The 23,140-nt window shown below is 41.8% G+C and overlaps 1 protein-coding gene and 1 long non-coding RNA gene across 3 annotated transcripts in view; both read left to right on the top strand.

Annotated features, from left to right (window-relative positions):
• Nucleotides 1–10,129, top strand: part of LOC147032037 (pyruvate dehydrogenase (acetyl-transferring) kinase isozyme 2, mitochondrial-like) — a 68,870-nt gene extending 58,741 nt beyond the window's left edge. For both annotated transcript variants that reach the window (XM_085869326.1, XM_085869327.1), the window contains one exon: nt 9,140–10,129. In XM_085869326.1, coding sequence (XP_085725452.1) covers nt 9,140–9,304 — 165 coding nt within the window. In that variant the 3' untranslated portion in view covers nt 9,305–10,129. The remainder of the gene's footprint in view (nt 1–9,139) is intronic.
• A 1,322-nt stretch (nt 10,130–11,451) lies between these two features.
• Nucleotides 11,452–22,119, top strand: LOC147032036 (uncharacterized). The gene is made up of 2 exons (XR_015055015.1): nt 11,452–19,894; nt 21,907–22,119. It is a non-coding gene; the product is annotated as an uncharacterized LOC147032036 (long non-coding RNA).
• Nucleotides 22,120–23,140: the final 1,021 nt, after the last annotated feature.

Below are 23,140 nucleotides of genomic sequence, written 5' to 3'. Positions count from 1 at the left end.
ATGTTTATCACAAGGACTTCTGGAGAAAAGTCAGGGGTTCGATCAATCATCTTGGTTTCCAAATGATGTTTGCAATCCTAAGTGATGAGGCAGAGCTTTCATTGAAGCTTGCTCTTTCATAGCATGCCAAAATTATAAACTGCCACATTCCAAACTGTACTGATAAACAAGAGAACGTGCTCACAGCATAGTTACCTGTTACAAGAGGTCGATGTTATGAGTGAGCTCGACTCCAAAAAGTAAATATCTCCCAGTGTCACCTGAGCAGAAGAAATGTGTTGAAGGTTGAATCTTTTCCTGTGGAGAGGGTGATCAGAAAGGCTGGCATTGCCGTAAAGGCTTGTAAATCCTGTTGGCTGACTGATACTGCAGTTTGCAGCGTAGCAGCTGACACCGCTTTCAGCAACGGATGGTTTTGTCTTGTGTTGAATGCGGTTAAGCTGGATGACGTGCGTGCATGTGTGCTCGTTCGCACCTACAGTGTATATTTGGAAGCATATTCTTCCCTGAACCCAAACTGCTCATCCGCAGTTTTATTATCCACCTTCCATTTCAACCGCTCATCACTCGTTTGATCTTGACAACATGACTCTTAAAACTTAATCTTGGTTTTGCAACACTTATGCTATTCATTTCTTTTGGCATTTAATGAAGATTTACTTTTTCATTTCCTTTTATAATTTTTGTCCTGTTTCATAAATTTTGTTCCATAGTGCTGCTGGATTCTTCACTCCTAATTCCTCCAAAACCTTGATCAGTTCAATATCAATTTAACCATCATCAGGAACTTTGTTTTTCTTAATTTATTTTATTGCTTTTCTCACTTTTTCATTGAGGATGTTCAAACTTTCAACTTCCTTTTGCAGTACTGTTTTGTTTTCCTTCTTGTTTCCTTGGCTAATTTGTCAATATACTCACACCACCGCTTCATGATCACATGTGACTCCACCAACATGCCCTGTGGCATCGTTCACACACCCAGTTTTATTGCAAGACCTGTTTGTACCTGATGTGTTCACCTTCAAGTTAGAACCAGGTGCGGATCCATGATTCAAGTGGTTTAGGGGGAGAAGGGGGGAATTTATATTGCATTGAAAAATATAATTTTGGGTGAGCAGAACGAGGGGAGCATTTTTTTGTGGGTGTTTCTTTTTATCAGAAATTATAAAGACTGTTCTAAATGTAGACCAAGAATGCTCCAATACATTTGAAAAGAAGTACTCTCATAAAAAAAAAAGTTTTGCTCAAAACTCAACATTTTATTTTAATTATTGTTTCGTCATAAAAATACAATTGAATGAAAGGCAGATATTTCATAGAAAGAAACAAATGACGTATTGAACAAGGTTTGACATGGAAGTGATGTTCGATCAGAATTACGTTTTTCCATCAACTGAACATTTCCCTTCATCATCTCGACGACGTGAATCACTCAAAACAAAGATTTCTTCTCCAACACATTTGATACCGATTGTATACCCTGGAGAATTTCCCACGGTTAAAAAACACATGTTGTCGAGTGTTGAAAACACAGACTGAGTGTCAACTTCAAACAGAATGATCGGGGCTCTGGATTACCTGATATTTGGGATACCATTCTACTTCTTGGTCCATGGATGGTGAGGAGAGAAGAAACGTCTCTGATGACGAATGATTCCGGGAATTCGTTAATCATCAGGTATCCACCGTGGGAACAAACTGAATGGTACAAATCAGGTCCATGTTGAACGCTGTGGTCAACATCACCTGTGGTCTGAGGAATATCGGGTGATCCCACATTCCGAGACTACATCTTCGGTTATATACACTTCAATACAGATGAAAAAATGATCGCTTTTGACAGAAGGAGAGGGGTTGATTGGGGGGGGGGCGTGCCAGGTACCCCCTCCCCCCCCTCCTCGATCCTCCCTGAGGATGTTTATGCAGACTTCCTTTCTCCTCACATTGTTCATTCATCCATTTTTATTTTACTTTGGCACGTAATTTTATGATCTCTCTGTCAAACTTCTTATACTTTTTCTCATTCTTGTTTTTAACTTCCTTTTGCTTCTGTATAAGTTCCACAATTTCCTATATCATCCATTTCTATTTTGCATATGGATTTTACTGGGGTAGCACTGCTTCAACCATTCCACACAACACTTATTTTCGTCCGTTCCATAGATTGGATTATTTCCATTCTCTCATCGTGTTGCTCTTCTGTTTCTTTTATGAGCATTTCTCCATTTTTACAATACTGGTCGCTTTTTGCCTCGTTGTTCCTCAGAAACAGTCGCATATTCTACTTGGCCTCCATTATTTTCATAAATTTTCTTCAATCTTAGTTTTGGGGTTGCCTCCACTGGGTTATGATCAGCATAGACCGGGAGCCGGCGGGGCTTAGCTCAACCGAAGAGGGGAACAATTGCCGTCCTCATGGTAAGATGCCAGATGATAGTCTCACCTCAGAACTCTGCGTCTGCCGGGACACTGCTGCTGGGTTGACATTCTGTGGTCAATATCCGAATCGCATAATCGGCGCTAGCTCAACCTGGCAGCGGAACGGCCCAAGTAGGTTTCTGATATTATTTGTATAGCTTGTAACACGATATAAACAATGACAGACGATTTCGTCGCTGGAATACCGGTGACAGACGCTAAGGCCAAAAAAAAAAAATGTTGCATTGGCGTAACGGGTCACTGAAAAATAGGGTAGGTTGGTCGGGATCTTTTTTTTTTTTTTTTTTTTTTCCTAATAAATCCCTCCCAAAATCTCCCCCGGCTCAAGTACCACCCTTTTTGTCAGCGGGTTCTGTCCGAAACACTTCCGGGTTTTTGCGATCGCGATCGCAATCAACAAGATACTTGAAAACGACAGCAAAACAACAAAAATAGCAATAAAATAGGGTCGGCAAAATTTTTCGATAGCAAAAAAACAAAAAAAAAAACGGGTCGGCGGAATTTTTAGGGTCGGGCGGGTTACGCCAATGCAACATTTTTTTTTGGCCTAATTAGATGCCGTGAAAATCACGCTAGCTCAACCGAACAGCAGAACGGCTAAAACCAAAGCAGAATGGTAGTAAGGGGTCCCCTGAGTACAAAAGGAGCACTGTCAGACAACTTTGTCGCTGGGCCCCCCAGGACAGACGCTCCCTAATTCGGGACCCTTTGGTTGCGCTAGCTCAACCAAACAGCGGAACGGCTAAAACCAATGCAGAATGGTAGTACCAGGTCCCCTGTGTACAAAAGGAGCACTGACAGACAACTTAGTCGCTGGGCCCCCCAGGACAGATGCTCCCAAGTGGTGCGTTCTATGTCAAGTGTACACATTTTTCAACGAAATTTTGACACGTCTTAGATTTCACTCTTTTTTTTGTGCAAGTGTTTGTATCCACGGTAAAACATTACGTGTCAATTTTCAGACCTGGGGGCCAATCGGGGCCCATTTTAGCCCCCCCCCAAATTTGGGTGCCCCCGGTTGACCCACATTCTTCCAGTGGCCATATCACAGGTTGTAGCGGTCCGATTTGGATGATTTTGGTATCAAAATGCTCATAAAAGCGAGATCTTTCGAATCACATAAAGTAAAATCACTCCGAACCAGTAATTCAAAAAGTTATAGTTTGGGGTGCCCTTTGACCTTGGGGTCCCGCCCCCCCCCCCAGCCAAACCGATGATCCCGATTTTTTCGTGTGAGAATACCCCTTCATATACTCCAACACCTCAGCATAAATGAAAATGGGATCTCAATGGGTTCAAGTGTGATGATGGTTTTATTGTTCGGGGTCCACATATCACCAATTCTTGATTCGACATTGGGCGACGTTTGCCGTCATCGTTCCAATGACGTCACCTGCTCGCAGGCGACTTTATGTCTGAAATTGACAATCATCATCTCTGGACTATATATATATATATATATATATATATATATATATATATATATATATATATATATATATATATATATATATATATATATATATATATATATATATATATATATATATATATATATATATATATATATATATATATATATATATATATATATATATATATATATATATATATATATATATATATATATATATATATATATATATATATATATATATATATATATATATATATATTGCATCATTTGCGAAAAATTATTCTGCCTATTGTGTCTATTGATTTTTTTAAGTGTACATTTTTTGTATAACCATCATCGAATTAAGTTATAAATGGGATAATCTCAGTTTTTGCATATTTTGCAGTAAGCATGGCGACTGAAGATCGAAAGGAGTTCCGAAAATACTGTTGCGATCCGTTCAGCTGCCATAAAACGAAACAACGAAAAGATCTTCACAATGTGTCAAATGATATGTTGATGAAATTTTCTTCAAAGTTGAAAAACGATGACAGACTTTGTACTTCGTGCAGAAAAAAACTTTCTCAGTTGTCACCAGAGCGTATTGAAGAATCATCTTCGACCAGTTCGAAATTGTCATCAGAAGGTACTATCGAAGGCATTGCAGAATCTATTTTCGACAGATGAGGACGAGGATGTTTTTGAGCGAGAAGTGGAAGTTGACCTATTAAACCAGTCGTTATCAATGATAGGCGAAACCCCATTTGACAAATGAAAGGCGGAAAGGAATCCAGGGTACGTTCCTGAAAAGTGAAGTAAAGTAGAAGATTCTGTGCGAAAGAAATTAGAACGAGTTGCTGGACCAAGCACTGCAGAGAAAACACAAAATACAGCGTCAAAATGTGATGAAGACTGCATGCCAGAGGTGATCAAAAGCCTGAAAGAAAAATACGTTGTTTCAAGCCGTTCAGAGCAAATACGTATTCTGACAATATTTGCTTGGAATATGAGCATCAGAGGGATGATGAGTGAATTCAGTTGCTCCCAAAGAATGGCTGTGCAAGCCAAAAATTTAGAGAAAGAAAATGTTATGCTATTGTCTCCAAATCCCAAACAGGGTAAAATATTGCCTGACGAAGTGAAATCCGCCGTAACCGAATTTTACCGAAGTGATGAAGTCAGCCGAATAATGCCGGGAAAAAAGGACTGTGTGGTGGTCAGGAATGAACATGGAAAAGACAAAATTCAAAAGCACCTGGTACTGAACAATCTCAAGGGACTTTCAGAAATTCAAAGAGAAGAACCCTGGCTTGAAAGTTGGATTCGAGAAGTTTGCCATGCTCCGCCCCTCGGAGTGTGTCCTGGCCCGTTCAGGTGGTACACACAGTGTATGTGTATGTATGATACATCAAAATGTGAAACTCATGATGTTTGGTTCCAAAATGCCACAGATAGCGAACTTCCTAGCTATCATCATGTGATAGCACGCATAGTTTGTAACGCAGCACAACTGGCATGGTATTTCAGAACTTGTGAAAGTTGGATTCGCGAAGTTCGCCATGCTCCGTCCCTCGGAGTGTGTCCTGGCCCGTTCAGGTGGTACACACAGTGTATGTGTATGTATGATACATCAAAATGTGAAACTCATGATGTTTGGTTCCAAAATGCCACAGATAGCGAACTTCCTAGCTATCATCATGTGATAGCACGCATAGTTTGTAACGCAGCACAACTGGCATGGTATTTCAGAACTTGTGAAAGTTGGATTCGCGAAGTTCGCCATGCTCCGTCCCTCGGAGTGTGTCCTGGCCGATTCAGGCTGCACACACGGTGTATGTGTATGTATGATACATCAAAATGTGAAACTCATGATGTTTGGTTCCAAAATGCCACAGATAGCCGAACTTCCTCGCTATCATCATGTGATATGTACGTGATATGAACAAACATAGTTTGTAACTAAGCACAACCGGCATGTTATTTCAGAACTTGTGAAAGTTGCCCATCAATTGAAGACTTCAAAACCGAGCTACTGTGTGCTTATGAACAAGAGGATATTGATGAAATTCAGTTTAAGTGGTGGACATCCACCGACAGATCTGAACTGAGCTCCATGGTCCTGCCTTTGGAAGGATTCATTAATCAATTCTGTGAACCTGTGGTGAAATTAGTAAGACATGACTTCATTGCCAAGGCCCAATCTCAGTTTCTCAAAAATAAGAAAGACGAAATCGGTGAAGGAGAATTTGTCATTATTGGAGACTTCTCAGAGAACTATTCATTTGTCGTACAGGATGCGGCCCAAGGATTCCATTGGAACTGCTCTCAAGCGACATTACACCCTGGGTTTACTATTTCAAATCGGACGATGGCAAATTAAACCACGATTCGTTCACGAAGATATCAGAATGCAATACTCACGACATTGTCTCAGTCCACCTCTTCCAAAGAATGCTCATTGAACACTTGAAATCTAGCTTTGGAAATGTAAAGAAACTTTACTATTTCTCAGACGGTTGCGCTGGACAATGTAAGAATTGCAAAGCCTTCATAAACCTATGTCGTCACAAATCAGAGTATGGTATTGATGCAGAATGGAATTTTTTTGCCACAAGTCATGGCAAGGGCCCTTCAGATGGCTTGGGAGGTACAGTCAAACGAGAAGCAACACGTGAGAGCCTGCATAGACCTTACGACAGTCAAATTATTTCTCCAAAAGATCTTTTCGCCTTTGCTGAAAATGGTTTGAATGAAATGAAGTTCGGTTACGGGATCCAAGAGGCGTATGACGAGGAAGAAAGGTTAAAAAACGGCCAAAACCATAGCTGGAACTCAAAAACTTCATGCTTTCATCCCTATCTCTGAAACTTCTCTTCAAGTACGTGAATTTAGCCTTAGCGAGGAACACCGTATCGAGTCAGCTATTTCAAAATCTACACCAACTTTTAACGGGAAACTCTCAGGTTTTGTCACAGTGCACTATGATGGAAAATGGTGGCTTGCCTGCATCGTGGAAGTCTTTCAGGACACTCATGAAGTGAAAGTGAATTTTCTTCATCCAAACAGGCCCGCAAATAGTTTGTTTTTTCCTGACATTGAAGATCACTGCATTTTAGACATTTCTGATATACTTCTTTCTGTAGAACCAAAAACTGCTACAGGTAGAACCTACACAATCAGTATGCTTGACTTTAATATGCAAGGAAAAACTCTTACTCAAACTAGTATCGCTTCCAGTTCCTGCATGTGCATGTGGAAAATTTACGTACAATATACTGATATCGTGTATTGGAAATCTTGTGTTCAAATATTGTGCTATGTATTGTGTGTCCAGCACCCGAGTCCCCGAAAAATAAAACCATCATCACACTTTTTTCATCACACATCACATCATCACACATCATCACACCCATTTTAATTTATGCTGAGGTGTTGGAGTATATGAAGGGGTATTCTCACACCAAAAAATCGGGATCATCGGTTTGGCTGGGGGGCGGGGGCCCGAGGTCAAATGGTGCCCCAAACTATAACTTTTTGAATTACTGTTTCGGAGTGATTTTACTTCAAGTGATTCGAAAGATCTCACTTTTACGAGCATTTTGATACAAAGATCATCCAAATCGGACCACTACAACCTGTGATATAGCCACTGGAAGATTGTGGGTCAACCGGGGGGCCCAAATTTGGAGGGGCCCTAACATGGGCCCAGATTGGCCCCCAGGTCTGAAAATTGACACATAATGTTTTACCGTGGATACAAACAGTTGCACAAAATGAGTGAAATCTAAGACGATGTGTCAAACATTTTGCAGAAAAATGTGTACACTTGACATGGAACGCCCCACTCGGGAGCGTCTGTCCTGGGGGCCCAGCGACCAAGTTGTCTGTCAGTGCTCCTTTTGTACTCAGGGACCTGGTACTACCATTCTGCGTTGGTTTTAGCCGTTCCGCTGTTCGGTTGAGCTTGCATGATTTTCGCGGAATCTAATTAGCGTCTGTCACCGGTATTCCAGCGACGAAATCGTCTGTCATTGTTTATACCGTGTTACAAGCTATACAAATAATATCAGAAACCTACTTGGGGCCGTTCCGCTGCCAGGTTGAGCTAGCACCGATTATGCGATTCGGCTATTGACCACAGAATGTCAACCCAGCAGCAGTGTCCCGGCAGACGCAGAGTTCTGAGGTGAGAATATCATCTGGCATCTTACCATGAGGACGGCAATTGTTCCCCTCTTCAGTTGAGCTAAGCCCGTGGGCTCCCGGTATAGAAACAGTCTGCTCCGAGATATGTCTTTACTTGAACTCTTTTGGCCGAGAGGGCACATTCGCCTCAAAGCTGTCCAGCCTGGGTTTGAATTCCAACCCAGCTATAAACTGTCATCCTATATCCTGTACGTCATATTCAATGAATTTCCAAAATTTTCATCAAATTCTTTGAAATTAAAAAGGGAAAATCTGATGGGGTAGGTAAAGGATGAGGATGGGAGTATCAGATAAAATTATCAGTAGCCTGGCATTGCATGTCATATTTGAAATATCTTCTTCTTCTTTCAGCTAGCTCCCGTTAGGGGTCGCCACTGCGGATCAACCGTCTTGTTGTCCGCATAATGATTTGGCACAGGTTTTTACGCCGTTTGCCCTTCCTGACACAACCCTGGTCGCCTCTTACGACACACAGGGATATGGTATACCTATTCTAACCGGGGAATACACCGGGCCCAGTACACTGGTACTCATTTCGCCGACCTCGGAAGGATGGCAGGCTGAGTCAACCCCGTCATATTTGAAATATATATATATATATATATATATATATATATATATATATATATATATATATATATATATATATATATATATATATATATATATATATATATATATACGGGGCGTAGTGGCGTGCGCCTGTTATCCGGCTACACGGAGGCTTGGATTGGAGGATCGCTTGAGGACGGGGGCTCTGCGCTGGGCCGTGCTATGAGAGGGTGTAGGGCAGCCCAGAATCATGGCGAAACCCAATCCTTATCCCTGTGTCGTAAGAGGCGACCAGGGTTGCGTCAGGAAGGGCATCTGGTGTAAAACCTGTGCCAAATCAGTATGCGGATCATAACGGATGATCCGCTGTGGCGACCCCTAACGGGAGCAGCCGAAAGAAGAACAACAACATATATTTTTTTCACCACAGAATTTAAGCAAATACTATATTGATCTGTTTTTGAAAGGATAATAATATTAATCATCATAATGACGGTGTGCATTGTAAACCAATGTGAGCCCGTTATTTTTCCTGCAACCATGTAGGCGCTGTGCAATGAATCATACGAGCAACTTCCTGTTTACAACAAGTCTGTACAACGCCATTACTGCAGCAACGGCAATCAGGAAAATGGAGACTGGAGTGTTCCCAGTCGCGAACCACGAAACATGGCTGTTCACCGCCACCAGTCGGCTGGCATCATCACGTAGAAGTATGCACACTTGCCTCTGAGCTGTCTTGACGGGGTTTGAATATCTAGCCTGGCCCAGCTATGAAATCTTCCCCTGGTGTTTCGTATGCATCGTGTTGCATCAATATGTGTGCTGTCCCTCAGATGCATGTTATATCCTGGGTGTTGCAGCTGCAAAAATTAGTTTGTGGATGTTAAAGATCCCACGGTTTCCTTCGTGAATATTAGGCGAGCTGTCGCCGGCATCCTGGCCAAGTTCCAAATTCCCGCTCTCACCTGCAGGAGGCTGTGCAGCTGATCTCACCATCAGCTGCACAGCTACACTCCCATTGATACAAACGTGCAGCCACATGTTGCATACGAAAGAAGAACCACCACCAGTGACTCACGCTTTTACCTCTGTCCATTGGTAAATGAGTTGTTTTTATCAGTACTTACCTTTCAGACATACGCGTGCGTCCTTTATTTCTAGACATCTTAAAGAATACAATTTGAAAGACATTGTGGGGTCTGATATTGTCTTACTTGCTGGATTTTTGCATGTGAGGTCAGAAAAATAATTAATTGGTGGTTTGCAATAACTTCTTTCAAGTGTCGTGAGTTTTTTTTCCTTTTTTGTTATTCTCCATCAGCAACATCATCCTCATCCCCACTTTTGTTAAAACTTCCTGCACTATTCATGTCTTTGTCGATTACTCCACGGTATGTTAACATGACGGATGTAATGATGCAATTTATTTATTGGAACGTTGTATATTTCGGAAAAACCTCAATGCACAGTGTATATTTTTATGATGTTATGAAATGGTTTTCAATATTGCTATTAAAATAGAAAGATAATATATTTTTGACAGTGTTTGTAATTTTTTTTGTACAATTTAAAGCTTGTAAACTTATCGATTAAACCCAGGATAGACAACCCTGTGGTGAAGGTTAATGGAAGAGTACGAAAACTAATCTTATCGTCCATAAAGCAGTCGAAGTGAGACAGGCAAAATAACCCTTCTGGAAGATCATGAATGAGGCAGCTGGGCTTTGACTTGCGATGGCGACATGGTAATACTTCTGAGACTGGTTGGCTTTCAAGAATCTTCGAATTTACATCTTTAATAGCACACTCTTCAGATGGATTTGATCCCACACATTTTTGGTACGTCAGTCCAGTCCATCGTTCTAACCATGAGGCCACCGTCGAATTGTATAGCTTGACTTGCAATCCATGACTGCATTCCTGGTTCCTTACAAGCGGTGCACTCTGAAAGTTTGATGGCAACCTGAAGCTATCCATGTAGATTAGTCTTAAGATGGAATCCAATTTGAGTCCCTAATACATTTAGCGAAATAGAAGGAAGGTATCTAGCATTCCAGACTTATTTCAAGTTGGGTCATTTGCTTTTGCTGACCTTTGTTTGACAACCGCCAAACTTACATTTTTGTGTTGGCAATTACTCCATGGTGGAAACATGGATCCAAGATTGAAGCTTAAAACACTTCCTCTTTTGGGAGTACTGTATTTACTTGTTACTCAATTGCTCTTCTTGTTGTGCCAACTTGCTGCCTTGTGTGATTGAGCTCTTCCATGAGGCTTGACTTCTGTGTAACAACATTGTTTACATTTTGTCCCCTTTATTAAAGGACCAACTTGCTGGAATCCAATCGCAAGAACGGCCGAGCGGTAATGCCTCGTACACGACTTTGGTTGCCAAATTTAGCAAACGAGTTTTCAACTAAAAATTGAGGTGATCGGCTGCAGATGGCAAGCGGCAATGAGCGCGTCGAAGAGATGAAGAGGAACACCGGTTTGGCATATGATGAACTCTGTATTTATTCTAAACATTACCGAAACACCAAATCCACACACATGGTACCAGACCAACATCTTGGGCAGATTAATATCTAAGTTCAATGAAAAACAAATTATAAGAAAATTAACAGATGTTTGGTACTACAGAACTTTAATATGGATATAAACAAACAAACAAGACATAATAGTGAACAAAGCTTTTCGTGCTGCACTCTTCAGGGTAAAAATCACAGCAAATGAAGGAGAAAGTGAAGGCGCGTGCTTTATACGCTGGTCTCAATAAGGTAGACGCTGATTGGTTCAACTGTAATGACGTCACAGTTAATCCGAACGCCAATTGGTCGGCTCATCATCTTCACTTCGATCTCCCATTGGCTGGAGCAGAGTTCGTCGATGATTGATGTTTGCAACCACATCCTGGAGAGAGGGGGCATGGGTATCCCCCAAGGTCCGTTCACCATTTGTTACCGTACTTCCCTTGATCTTTCCGTGCCGATCTCAGCTCAATATCCTGAACATATCTGCATTGTCCTGGTATGCACAGATAGGGTTGGCAACCAGGGGCTGTGCAATGGCAGATGAAGCAGGTGCAGTGGCCGGTGGTTGCTGGATATTTCTGCATACTCGCACTGGTTGTGTTCTCACCCTCACAATCTTTCTTCGAATCGCCAAGTGGATGTGTTGTTTGATCCGATCAGCCAATGTTAGTGCTGTGCGGCCCACGTACCGAGCTTCACATCGGCACTTAAACTCATAAATAACATTGCTGGTTTGTGAGGTGGGCAGCACATCCTTCTTGACTGACGTCAGCAAATGGCGAGAGGTAAAGATTACTCGGGGTTGCACAGCGAGAAACGTGTTGGACACAATATGTTTGATTTGTACTTCAAACCTTCGTGATGATTGCCCTTTCCAGGGCATCCTGATGTCGACTGGACATTTGTCCGGACCAATCTTCCGATCTCTTGTCGTGTTTAGAAACTTGTGTATGTATCTCTTAAGTATATGCTCAGGATAACCATTCTCACCGAGTATATTCATGATTTTGTCAATTTCAGCAGGAAGATTACAAGGAGAATATCCCTCTCAGACCGATACTGTCCATGGTGCGATCAGCACAACATGAACTTGCCAAGTGGTTCGGAGAGGTACTGCAACCAGGATGGATTCACTTTCTCATTTCGTGGTTCAGGATTCCTTCACATTTGCAGAATCAATTAGAGCTAAAACACCGACAAGTGAGGACAACATAATGGCATCCTTTGATATTAAAAGCTTGTTCACGAATGTACCATTGACGGAGACGATTGAGATATGCACACATTTGCTGCATCACACCGATCTGGAACAACCGATGATCTCGGAACACGTCTTCGTGGAATTAATGAACACAGCAACAAGGGAGGTGGAATTCAGTTTTATCAACATGATGTATGTTCAAACGGATGGTGTGGCCATGGGTTCTCCATTGGGCCCAGCTCTTGCAAATAGCTTTGTAGGCTATCATGAAATGCAGAAACTGACTGGTCGGCAAGGGGTAGATTTCCCCCATCGTATACTATCGGTATGTTGATGACATTTTTGCTTTGTTTGAATTTCGGACGGCATGTGACAATGTTCAGGCATGGCTCAACACTCTCCATCCCGCGCTGAAGTTTACCACGGAGCTAGAATCGTCAAACACGTTACCATTTTTGGACGTGTTGGTTGATAGATCCAACCTTGGTTTCACAACATCCGTCTCCTGGAAGCTGACTTTCACAGGGCAGTATACTCACTGGGACTCTTACAGCTCCACGAGAAACAAAATTGCCTTGATCAATATCCTGGTTAACAGAGCACAGAGGATTTGTTCACCTTCTAATCTTTCTGCTGAAATTGACAAAATCATTAATATACTCTGTGAGAATGGTTACCCTGAGCATATAGTGAAGAGATACATACACAAGTTTCTAAACACGACAAAAGATCGGTCCGGACGAATGTCCAGTCTATATCAGGATGCCCTGGAAAAGGCAATCATTACGAAGGTTTGAAGTACAAATCAAACGTATCGTGTCCAACACGTTTCTGGCTGTGCAACCCCGAGTAATCTTTACCTCTCGCCGTTTGCTGACTTCAGTCAACAAGGATGTGCTGCCCACCTCACAAACCAGCAATGTTATTTATGAGTTTAAGTGCCGATGTGAAGCTCGGTACGTGGGCCGCACAACACTAAGATTGGCTGATCAGATCAAACAACACATCCCCCTGGCGATTCGAAGAAAGATTGTGAAGGTTAGAACACAACCAGTGCGAGTATGCAGAAATATCCAGCAACCACCGGCCACTGTACCTGCTTCATCTGCCATTGCACAACACCTGGTTGCCAACACTATCTGTGCATACCAGGACAATGCAGATATGTTCAGGATATTGAGCCGAGGTCGGAGCTCGTTTCATTTACGTATGTTGGAAGCAACCATCATCCTTCCCACCGATCCGATATTATGTCGTCAAAAGGAATTTGTACGATCTCTGTGTCTCTATCAGCATAGAAAGATCAAGGGAAATACGGTAACAAATGGTGAATGGACCTTGGGGGAAACCCATCCCCCCTCTCTCCAGGATGCGGTTGCAAACGTCAATCATCGACGAACTCTGCTCCAGCCAATGGGAGATCGAGATGAAGATGATGAGCCGACCAATTGGCGTTCGGATTAACTGTGACGTCATTACGGTTGAACCAATCAGCGTCTACCTTGTTTATACCTGCGTATAAAGCACGCGCCTTCACTTCCTCCTTCACTTGCTGCGATTTTTACCCTGAAGAGTGCAGCACGAAAATCTTCGGTCACTATTATGTCATGTTTGTTTGTATCCATATCGAAGAAAATTATTTAATTACCATGTTCATTACCAAGTGTAACCAAACATCTTAATTGTTAAAACTTGCCTTGAGGCAAAAAAAACAAAGAAATGGAAACAAAGCGTAAAACCTCGCTTTTTCTTTCAGGCAGTTATCCTGAAACATAACATTTGAAGTGAAAAAAGAAGATTACGGAAAGGGGAGAAAGAGATTTTCCAATTCTCAGTGTCTTGTCTGTGCATGAGACCCCTTCAGTAATACAGAACACTAAATAAATCAAGAGGGCACCCTTCAGCCTGCAGAAGAGATACCGAAAACTTTCAAGAGAACATTATCGGTATCTCTTCTGAGTGTGCACTCCTGGAGCCATGGATTTGAAAGGACCTGAAGATGGTGCAAATGACTCAGCACGGATTCATAGGGGCCAAGACATCTTCACCCAGCCTTCGTTACACCCAGTTGGCCACCTGTATGCCTTTGCATTGTAACGTGTGCAGCAAGAATGCATTCCCGTACTGTCAATAAATGGAAATTCTCGAGCTGTCCTCATTCCGTACAGTTGGCCAACCCCTTCCAGAGTCACACATCCAATGCAAACGACCAATCACCAACAACAAAGCTAAAGCTACTCAGGCTAATTAAATCACTTTTTTTTTATCAAAAGGGATGTAAACCACAGGCCAATGGGTGAGTGTCCTGATAATCTCACTCTCTGGCTCTTCACTCAATCTCAGGAATATCCATACTAAGATTTATTTTTATTTGTTGATGTCATCGTTATTTCGCAGTTTTCATCTCGAAGCTGCATCAGATGCGTCAACTGTTCCTGCAGAGCTGAGATGGCGGGCCCGTGTGTGCACATTATCGCGAAACATTCCAGGAGATGATAAACCCCGAAACGGCTCTCATAAAGTGCATCTGCTGAAATGTGTTCTGAGCCTGTACATCCAAAATGACTCCAAACATTTCCACTAGATGCCAGCTGAGTAAATAGATTCACATCATAGACTCAACTGGTTGAGAGGATAACAGATAAACACTCTTGTATGATTGAGCAGACAACATATATTGATACAAAGCGATTGAGGTTGCTGTTAAAGACGATGACAGCTGCCTCGGTCACTCCGAAAAACAAAACAAAAAAAATAACCCGGGTTTACGTCCATGAAGCAAAACATAGTCCAATGGATCTGGGGTTCGAGTTTCACCACGAGGAAAAGCGCTATAATTCCTCTCATACCTGGTCCTGAGGACTCTGGGCATGAATAACTTCATGCTATGGCGGGTCATTAAGCAACCGCAAGCACGGATTGGTACTGCCAATCTAGCAGGGTTACACTATCTCACATGATACCTTACATGTGGACGAGCACACCAAGGAGGGGGAGGTCTCATGCCCTCAATACGTACTCTAACTTACCAGATCAGGTGCAGCCGAGCAGAGCTGTGAGTATGCACCGGCTCACAAGACAGGCAATTAACAAAAAAAACAGGCAATTAAGGAAAGGAAAAGTGCACTCACAAGAATGAGGAAAAGTTGAAGAATGGAATATGTTATTGAATTTAAATGGAACTGGTTTCTATACAGTAGTTAATTAAATGAGCAGAGTATGGTTCTTAGCATTCTTGCTGCTCTTTGATATATCCTTCCACCTCCCCTCTTTTCCCTCTCTAAACAGTAAAGAGAGGAATAAAGTGAATGAGGTGAGTTATAAATGGTGATTTAAAAAAATTACTGTTCCTGAGAAAGTCAAAATGACGTTATTTACTTGCATAAGGATAAGGCAAAGGTGCTGAGCAAACACCGAGCAAATGCTACAGATGGTTGCATCAATGATTATTTTACAGCGTATAAGCAACAAATTCTGAATCGGTTCCAGGACATTATTTATGATTCAACCATTGCTAAACTCATTGCTAAACTTTTTTTCTTTAAAGGAACCTAATGTTATTCGGAAAGCAAATAATGGTGTCCTTCCTCCTTGACTGACGGTAGAAACACCCGCTCCCTCTGGGCCCTCTAGAAGTTCATTGCATGTTTTTTTTTTTTTGGACAAACCCAAAAAAGTGTCAATTTCAATGAGGTTATTGTTCCAATGGAATATTTTATTACGAAGTACACCCAATCATTGGAACTCGTACAAATTTCGCTGAGCTATCCCGAAAAGATCAGGTTGGTGATTTTAGGTAGATTGATGGGGGAGGGAGGAAGTGAGGGAGGTACAGCAAATATAGTTTGTGCCATGGCTCTTAATCCCCCCCCACCCCCCCCCCCCGTCTCTCTCTAGCAGTAGTCAGTGAACCGATTGCACTGTGCCACGTGTACAAGGGAAAATCGCAAGTCAGCTCCCCACCCTTGCGGGGGAAAGGGGGGCTTGTGCCCATGACCTGACCCCGGGTACCCCCAGCACGTGTCCTTGGCCCAGATTCTTTTGATTGTATAATTATCTCACACACACACACACACAGACACACACACACACACACACACACACACACACACACACACACACACACGCATTCTCGATCCATATAATGTGGTTTTGTCATCCGATAAATTCCACATTGGAAAAGGTCAGAATTAGTCCTCGTGTCATGTAATTTCACTGACCTCCATGTTGTATAAATTAATCGAAAAGATTGTTACTAAACATCTGGTATATTTCTTAAGTTCTTACAGAACCATAACTTGCTGAATAATTTTCAAAGTTGGTTTTGGAAAGGAAGTAGAAGCCAATAAACCGACATGCAATGATCTGGGGGAAAAAATCAGAATATCTGCCTGTTGGATTGCATGTGAGCATCAAAAAGTTCGAGTTTAGATCCTGTCCCATAAAATACTTCCAATGTCATGCCCATTTGACCTCCTTGGACTTCGATGATCTTCGATGGTGATGCAAAAACAGGTATCGGAATATACATCCAGCAGTTTGCAGCTGATCCTTGCACATTTCTACAGATAGCTCCAATGATCCTATATTAAGGAGAAGAGCAGCAGCAGCAATATGTATCCCAGGTATTAATGTTGCCGAACCCAACAGACAAACCAGCTTCCTCTCAGTGTTTTCAGTAGAAGTCCACATTGTCATGGTGCTATAATGGATCTTTGTAACCTTTTAAGTTCAGTTTTTAGTTTTTTTCCCCAATTCATTGTCAGCTCTCGAAGCCTTGGAATCCAAACAGGCTTGATACAGGTATTGCACCTTCCTAACTACCAATCGGATTGGTACAATCATCCACCTGGCATGGATCCCTGTTCATGCAGGACTCAGAAGCAACGAGGCATGTGATCAGGCAACCAAGCAAGTAATCCATTTGAAGCACAAATCCAAATTCATCTGAGCCCACCAGAGGTTCATTGCATGATCTTTTTTTTGGCCAAACCCAGAAAGGTGTCAAGTTCAACTGGGTTATTGTACTATCGGAAGATTTTACTGTTTCACACCCAATCATTGGAACTTGTACAAATTTCGCTGAACTATTCCAAAAAGATCAGGTGGTTGATTTTAGGTAGACTGACTCACACATGAGGTATTAAACCTCTGTCTCTGTAGAATGGGACTTTATTCGATGTTCCGAACCGGAAGATGTCAAGAATTTTATCATGAAATGTCTATTTGATGATTCATCAATGCACAGCTTTTTTGAGTCAATTGGAAGAATCAGGATTGGTTACCAAGGACTGCAGGATCTACTTTTCAGGATTACAAGCAAGACTCTGTAAAGCCACGGATTAAAAAAAACCGTGAAAGAAACTTGCAGGAATGTAGATCCGTAACAGGGGAATGATATCAATGTATCTGATTTCTTTTTGGGGGATGGTAAAATTAATCTCGAGTCTTGCTGCTCTAAAGAGATGCCATTAAATAGAAGAGGAAGAAAAAGAGTCAAGGGTGAGGGTCTTGATGGTGAACCATGGACACAAGACTACCAAGGTGCAAGAGGACTGTCCGATTGTGCATTTTCACAGCGAGTAACAACACAACACGCACAGCAGCACAGCGGGTGCTGGTCGGTGTGTTCCACGATATCAGAGTGCGCTCACACTTTCTATGTCGGGATGGCGTGGAAAAAAAAAGATGTCGGTCCCACCTGCTACGTACAAAACTAAAGTTGGAGTATCTTCTCTAAAAAGCGTAAAGTATGCAAAATTGCATTCCTTTGTAAAGGAATAGGAAGGGATCAGAGGGGTGGGCTGGGTGACGACTGTCAATCAGCCTGATGGGGTTGCGGTCGCTGGACACATTAGCCACATCAGGCCTATACGGGTGTTGTTAACAGTGGAATATGAGGAAGTCGGTAACAGCAACACTCCACACGTGCAGTATTTCTATAAAGTAGTTTTTTTTTTTTGGCCATTGGAGCGACTACTCATGCAGAATGTTTTAATGATAATTATGATGTCGCAGGTCATGTGGTGTGGCAGCCATGTTGGAATAAAGGAAAAACTTTGGACCTCTGTATCTCCGAAACCGCACCAAAGAAAAAATTGAAACTTGGCGCATGGCAAGCAATCCTCATGTGGAATAAGTGTCATTTTTTTATGATGTCAGGGGTGCCTTCGTTATGACGTCATCATTGCATACGTAGAACGCTACATCAGATCAGTATGAACATTTTTGAGGGTCATCTGGGGATAAATTGATCCACAGAAAAAAAAATTGAAGATGTCATCAGTCACGTGGTTTACCAGCCATATTGTTTAAAAAAAAAAAATCTTCAAAAATCTTCTCTGGAACGGCTGAATAGATCGAGGCAAAACTTCACAGGTATGACTGTCTATCCATGAGGCACAAAACATTCACACCTATGACATCATAGGTCACATAGTTTGGCAGCCGTATTGGATTTACCCAAAAACCTATAAAAAAAAATCTTCTCCAGAACGGCTGGACAGATTGAGGAGAAACTTCATACCCATGTTCCCCAAGCTTTGGGAATACCAGGGTATTCAAGAATAATTGATAGGTCACATGGTCTGGCAGCCATATTGGATTAAGCAAAATTTTAAAAAAAAATTTCTTTCTCTTGAACCGCTTCATCGATTGACATGAAACTTCACAATTATGATCTAGCGGTGATGGGGAATATGGGATTTAAATTTCAACCTCATCGGATGCATTGCCTCGCAACCAGAATTATGTGATTTTTTGATGTGGGTTCTTTTTGATTTTTTTGATTATTATTGTTATTATTATTATTTTATTATTATTATTATTATTTTAATAAGGCTCACTTGGTTGTGCGTTGGATGGGTTTGAGGGTGGAGGAGTCGCAGCTGAAACCCAAATCCTATCCAAGTTCCTCCTGATGACTTCATCTTTGGTTTTTGCTTGTTCGGGTTCCTTCTGATTACTCCAATGCAGGACTGTAACAATTTGGTCTTTCATTTGATATGAATTGAATTTATTTTAATCACATTCTACATTTAATTGAATAATAATTTTTTTTAAACGTCACGAGTCAGGGTCAGGTGTCCGATCAAAGCGGGGTTGCATCAAAGCGGTACCCGGTCATCACTGCCAGCAGTTATAAAGTGGCAGTTCGAGTTATGTCTCTTATTAATTACGTAATACACCACACAAAACGAAACAAACACCACACAAAAGGGTCTGTTTTCTGCAATCTTTGATTGCTCTTTTTCTTGTTACCTCCGTCACCAAAGGTGAAAGAGGTTACGCTTTCACCCCTTTATGTCTGTTTGTTTGTTTGTGTGTTTGTTACTTGCAAAATCGAAGATTTTTCAAGTATATTGGTTAATCGATTTTGTTATTCTGTCTGTTTGTCTGTCTAACTGTCTGTTTGTCTGTCTGTCTGTCTGTCTGTTTATCGCCTACAGGTCACAATTTTAAACCGATCTTCACGAAACTTTACGACATGGGAGAGTTTGTCATAAGGAAGAAGCCTGTTGTTTTTGAGGTCAAAAGGTCAACATAGTCCCAAGGTCAACAACTCTGGTGAGATTTCTAAACTCCTCAATTTTCATCCTATTGACTTGAAATTTGATGAGGATTTATATTTCAGGTCACTGAGTTCAACCAGCCAATTATTTTTGAGGTCAACATGGACCAAAAGGTCAACATAGGCCAAAGGTCAACAACTTAGCTGGGATTTCTAAATTCCTCAATTTTCATCCGATTGACTTGAAATTTAAAGAGGATTGATATTTCATGTCAATGAATTCAAGCAGCCAATTATTTTTGAGGTCAACATTGACCAAAAGGTCAACAACTAAGGTGGTGTTTCTAAAATCCTCAATTTTCATCCAATTGACTTGAAATTTAAAGAGGGTTTATACTTTAGGTCAATGAATTTAACCACCAATTATTTTTGAGGTCCACATAGGCCAAAAGGTCAACATAGGTCGAAATTCTAAAATTGTCAATTTTCATTCGCTTCACTTGAGATTTGAAGAGGATTTGCATATTCGGTCATTGAATTAATCCACCAATTATGTTTGAGGTCAAATTTGTTTAATTAATTTTGCAAGTGTCATGCTCTGCATGACGTGTTCTTCTTATTTGTTTGTTTGTCGGGTTGGGGGGGGGTTTGTTTGTTTGTAGAATATCTCAACAAGTTGTCGACGGATCCAGATTAAATTATGTGGACAGGTTGGGTGTGTGACAAGGATGAACTGATTAGATTTTGGTGAAGATCCAGATCTGGATCCGACTACAATAATTTTTTAAGTGATTCTTCACTATTGAGAGATAGGGCCAAAAACTATATATAGCACGATATCTCAAAAAGGTGTGGACGGATTCGGACGAAACTTGGTGGACATGTTGGGTGTGCAACAAGGAAGAATTGATTCAATTTTAGTGAAGATGTGAATCCAGATTCGGATTCAATTCTTTTGTAAGTGATCCTTCACCATTGAGAGATAGGGCTAAACTAATATATAGCACAATATCTCAAAAAGGTTGTGGACGGATTCGGAAGAAACTTGTTGGACACTTTGGGTGTGTAGCAAGGACGAATTGATTTGATTTTGGTGAATATCCCAATCCGAGTCTGGATATGAGAATTTTTTTTTTCTTTTTTTAAAGTGATTCTTCACCATTTGAGTGATCGGGCCAAAAACGATATATCGCATGATATTTCAAAAATGTATTGGGCCTGATATGTTGTCGTGGATCAGGCATTGCATGGCGGAGGTATGCGCTTTACCGAATGTCCTGGTTGTATAATGTTTTTGTTGCTTGTCAGATAAAGGTCTAAGGTAGCTGGATGATTGCAGAGAAGGCAGAATCCCGAATGTGGGTCCGTGTGTTCAGGAAATAAGCATTAGTGGCTGAGGCAAGTGCTGTCAAGATTCAAGGCTAGTGGCCATGGTTGTGGTTGTGGTTGTTCAAAGAACTGACACAAATTCCAAGAAGGTTTTTGCATGCAGGAAGAAATGTCATTAGCATTGGCCAGATAAGCCAGTACTGGGCTGTACACCTTGCCAAAAGAGAGTCCAACCCGTGCTCCTCAGTGGGACCGATTGTGTTTTTAAGCACAATGCCAAACAGTCTGTTTATGTGGACACTGACAAGGCGTGAACTGGGAAGAGCATTAAGAGTGCCACATAGTAGTCGGGGAGTGTCATTGTGTGTGCCTGTGCATAATTGTGAGTTATTATGGGGGCTTGGCGTGTATGGTATACACCAGTGCTGTACTTGCTTTGACCATTGTCAAAGGATTGTACAGGCAGCACTTTTCAGCACAACTAACCGTGCTTTTCAGCCTGATCTGAGCATACAACTGGCTTAGGCGCACACTCACGAGGCACGAGCCGGTATGCGTGTTAACAAAATCACCCCATCCTGTTGCATGCCCGTTTGTTCCTGTTGGAGGAAGCATGAGGGGTGTGTGCCAGACCCATGGTAACTGGCATTTTTGAGCAGTGCAGCACACGTTTTCCAGCACAGCCAATGATTCTTGTCAGCGCTTATACTAGTACTAACTACTAACCACTGCTTTACAGAGAAACACTGCTGGACGGTTAGCAGAGACTGAGTGTCTATGTTCTAGTCATGGTGGATGAATAACAGGTACGAGTGCATCTCGTGATGAAAGGTTTGCATGTCAGATTACTTTGCTTTCACCATTACCCTTGCCACAACCTTCCCCCATTCCCTCTTGTGCGACCAATAAAATGAATGGCTGAACCTTGGCCTGGTCTACGTGACAGATGGAATGGTGTCGTTTTATATATTTTTACAACAGCTTGTCGAGAAGTGCATCAAGGCTGCGATTCTGTTAGGGTGTTCCAATCAGGATCAATTGTAGGTGCAGGTACTAATAAAGGAGCCAAACTGTGCTGGGTTTATGACACATGTGGTGTCCTGAAAACAATTACCTAAAATAACAATTTCCCAACAAACTGATTACATGTATTATAACTTCTTTGATCTGCTTGGATCATGGAGGCTCATGGAGAACCGAGAACACAAAATGGGCCAAAACATAACAGAACGAAACGAACAGTGAAAATGTTTGTGGGTTGGGGAGGACGTGTGAGGGTGAGGGTTGGGGAGGACGTGTGAGGGTGAGGGTTGGGGAGGGACACAACCAAGAGCAGGGCAGAGAGACAACATAGAGGAAGCCTTGGAGGAATAAAGGGCACGGGGAAGAATGAGAACATAGGGGAGAGGGACTCGTGGGTGAACAACATGAGTACAGGAGCAAGCTGTCAATCATAGAAGTGGAAGAAGCATAAATGGAACAAAAAAAATGAAGAGGAGGGTGAGGGAGGGGGTGGGGATTCGGTAACCAGAAAACCCAGAAAGAGGTGGTCTTGATAAGGGTTAATGAGAGTAGAAAAGATCATGGGTATGAATGGGTACCAGACTTGGTGGCATAATAGTTGAAGTGTCTGCTCTGAGTCTGAGAGGTCGGTAGTTCAAACCCTGGCCGAATGTTCAGCGTTTGAAAAGATAGAGCACACACAAACAACGTTGGGAAAGCAAGGGCAAACAATCCAGTACAACCATTGCAAAGAAATTGCTTCAGTAGCACATCAACGCTCTGAAAGAGTATGGTACATCAAATGAAAATCAATGGATGGGGGGTAGAAAAGATCACATAAATGGTGGTGAACATCTGTCTTGAGGCCTTGGAGTGAAGATCAAGATTGAAGAGACAGAGGACATTGGTTCCACAGGGTGCGATTTATTTATTTATTTATTCAGCAGGGTGACACAAAATGTGAAAAGCTT

This window comes from Eptatretus burgeri, chromosome 2, assembly GCF_056783735.1.
Source record: "Eptatretus burgeri isolate ZD-2024b chromosome 2, Ebu_testis_v1, whole genome shotgun sequence".
NCBI classification, from domain to species: Eukaryota; Metazoa; Chordata; class Myxini; order Myxiniformes; family Myxinidae; genus Eptatretus; species Eptatretus burgeri.
Note: the sequence above shows the minus strand (reverse complement) of the source record. Positions and strands in the feature narration are given on the sequence as shown.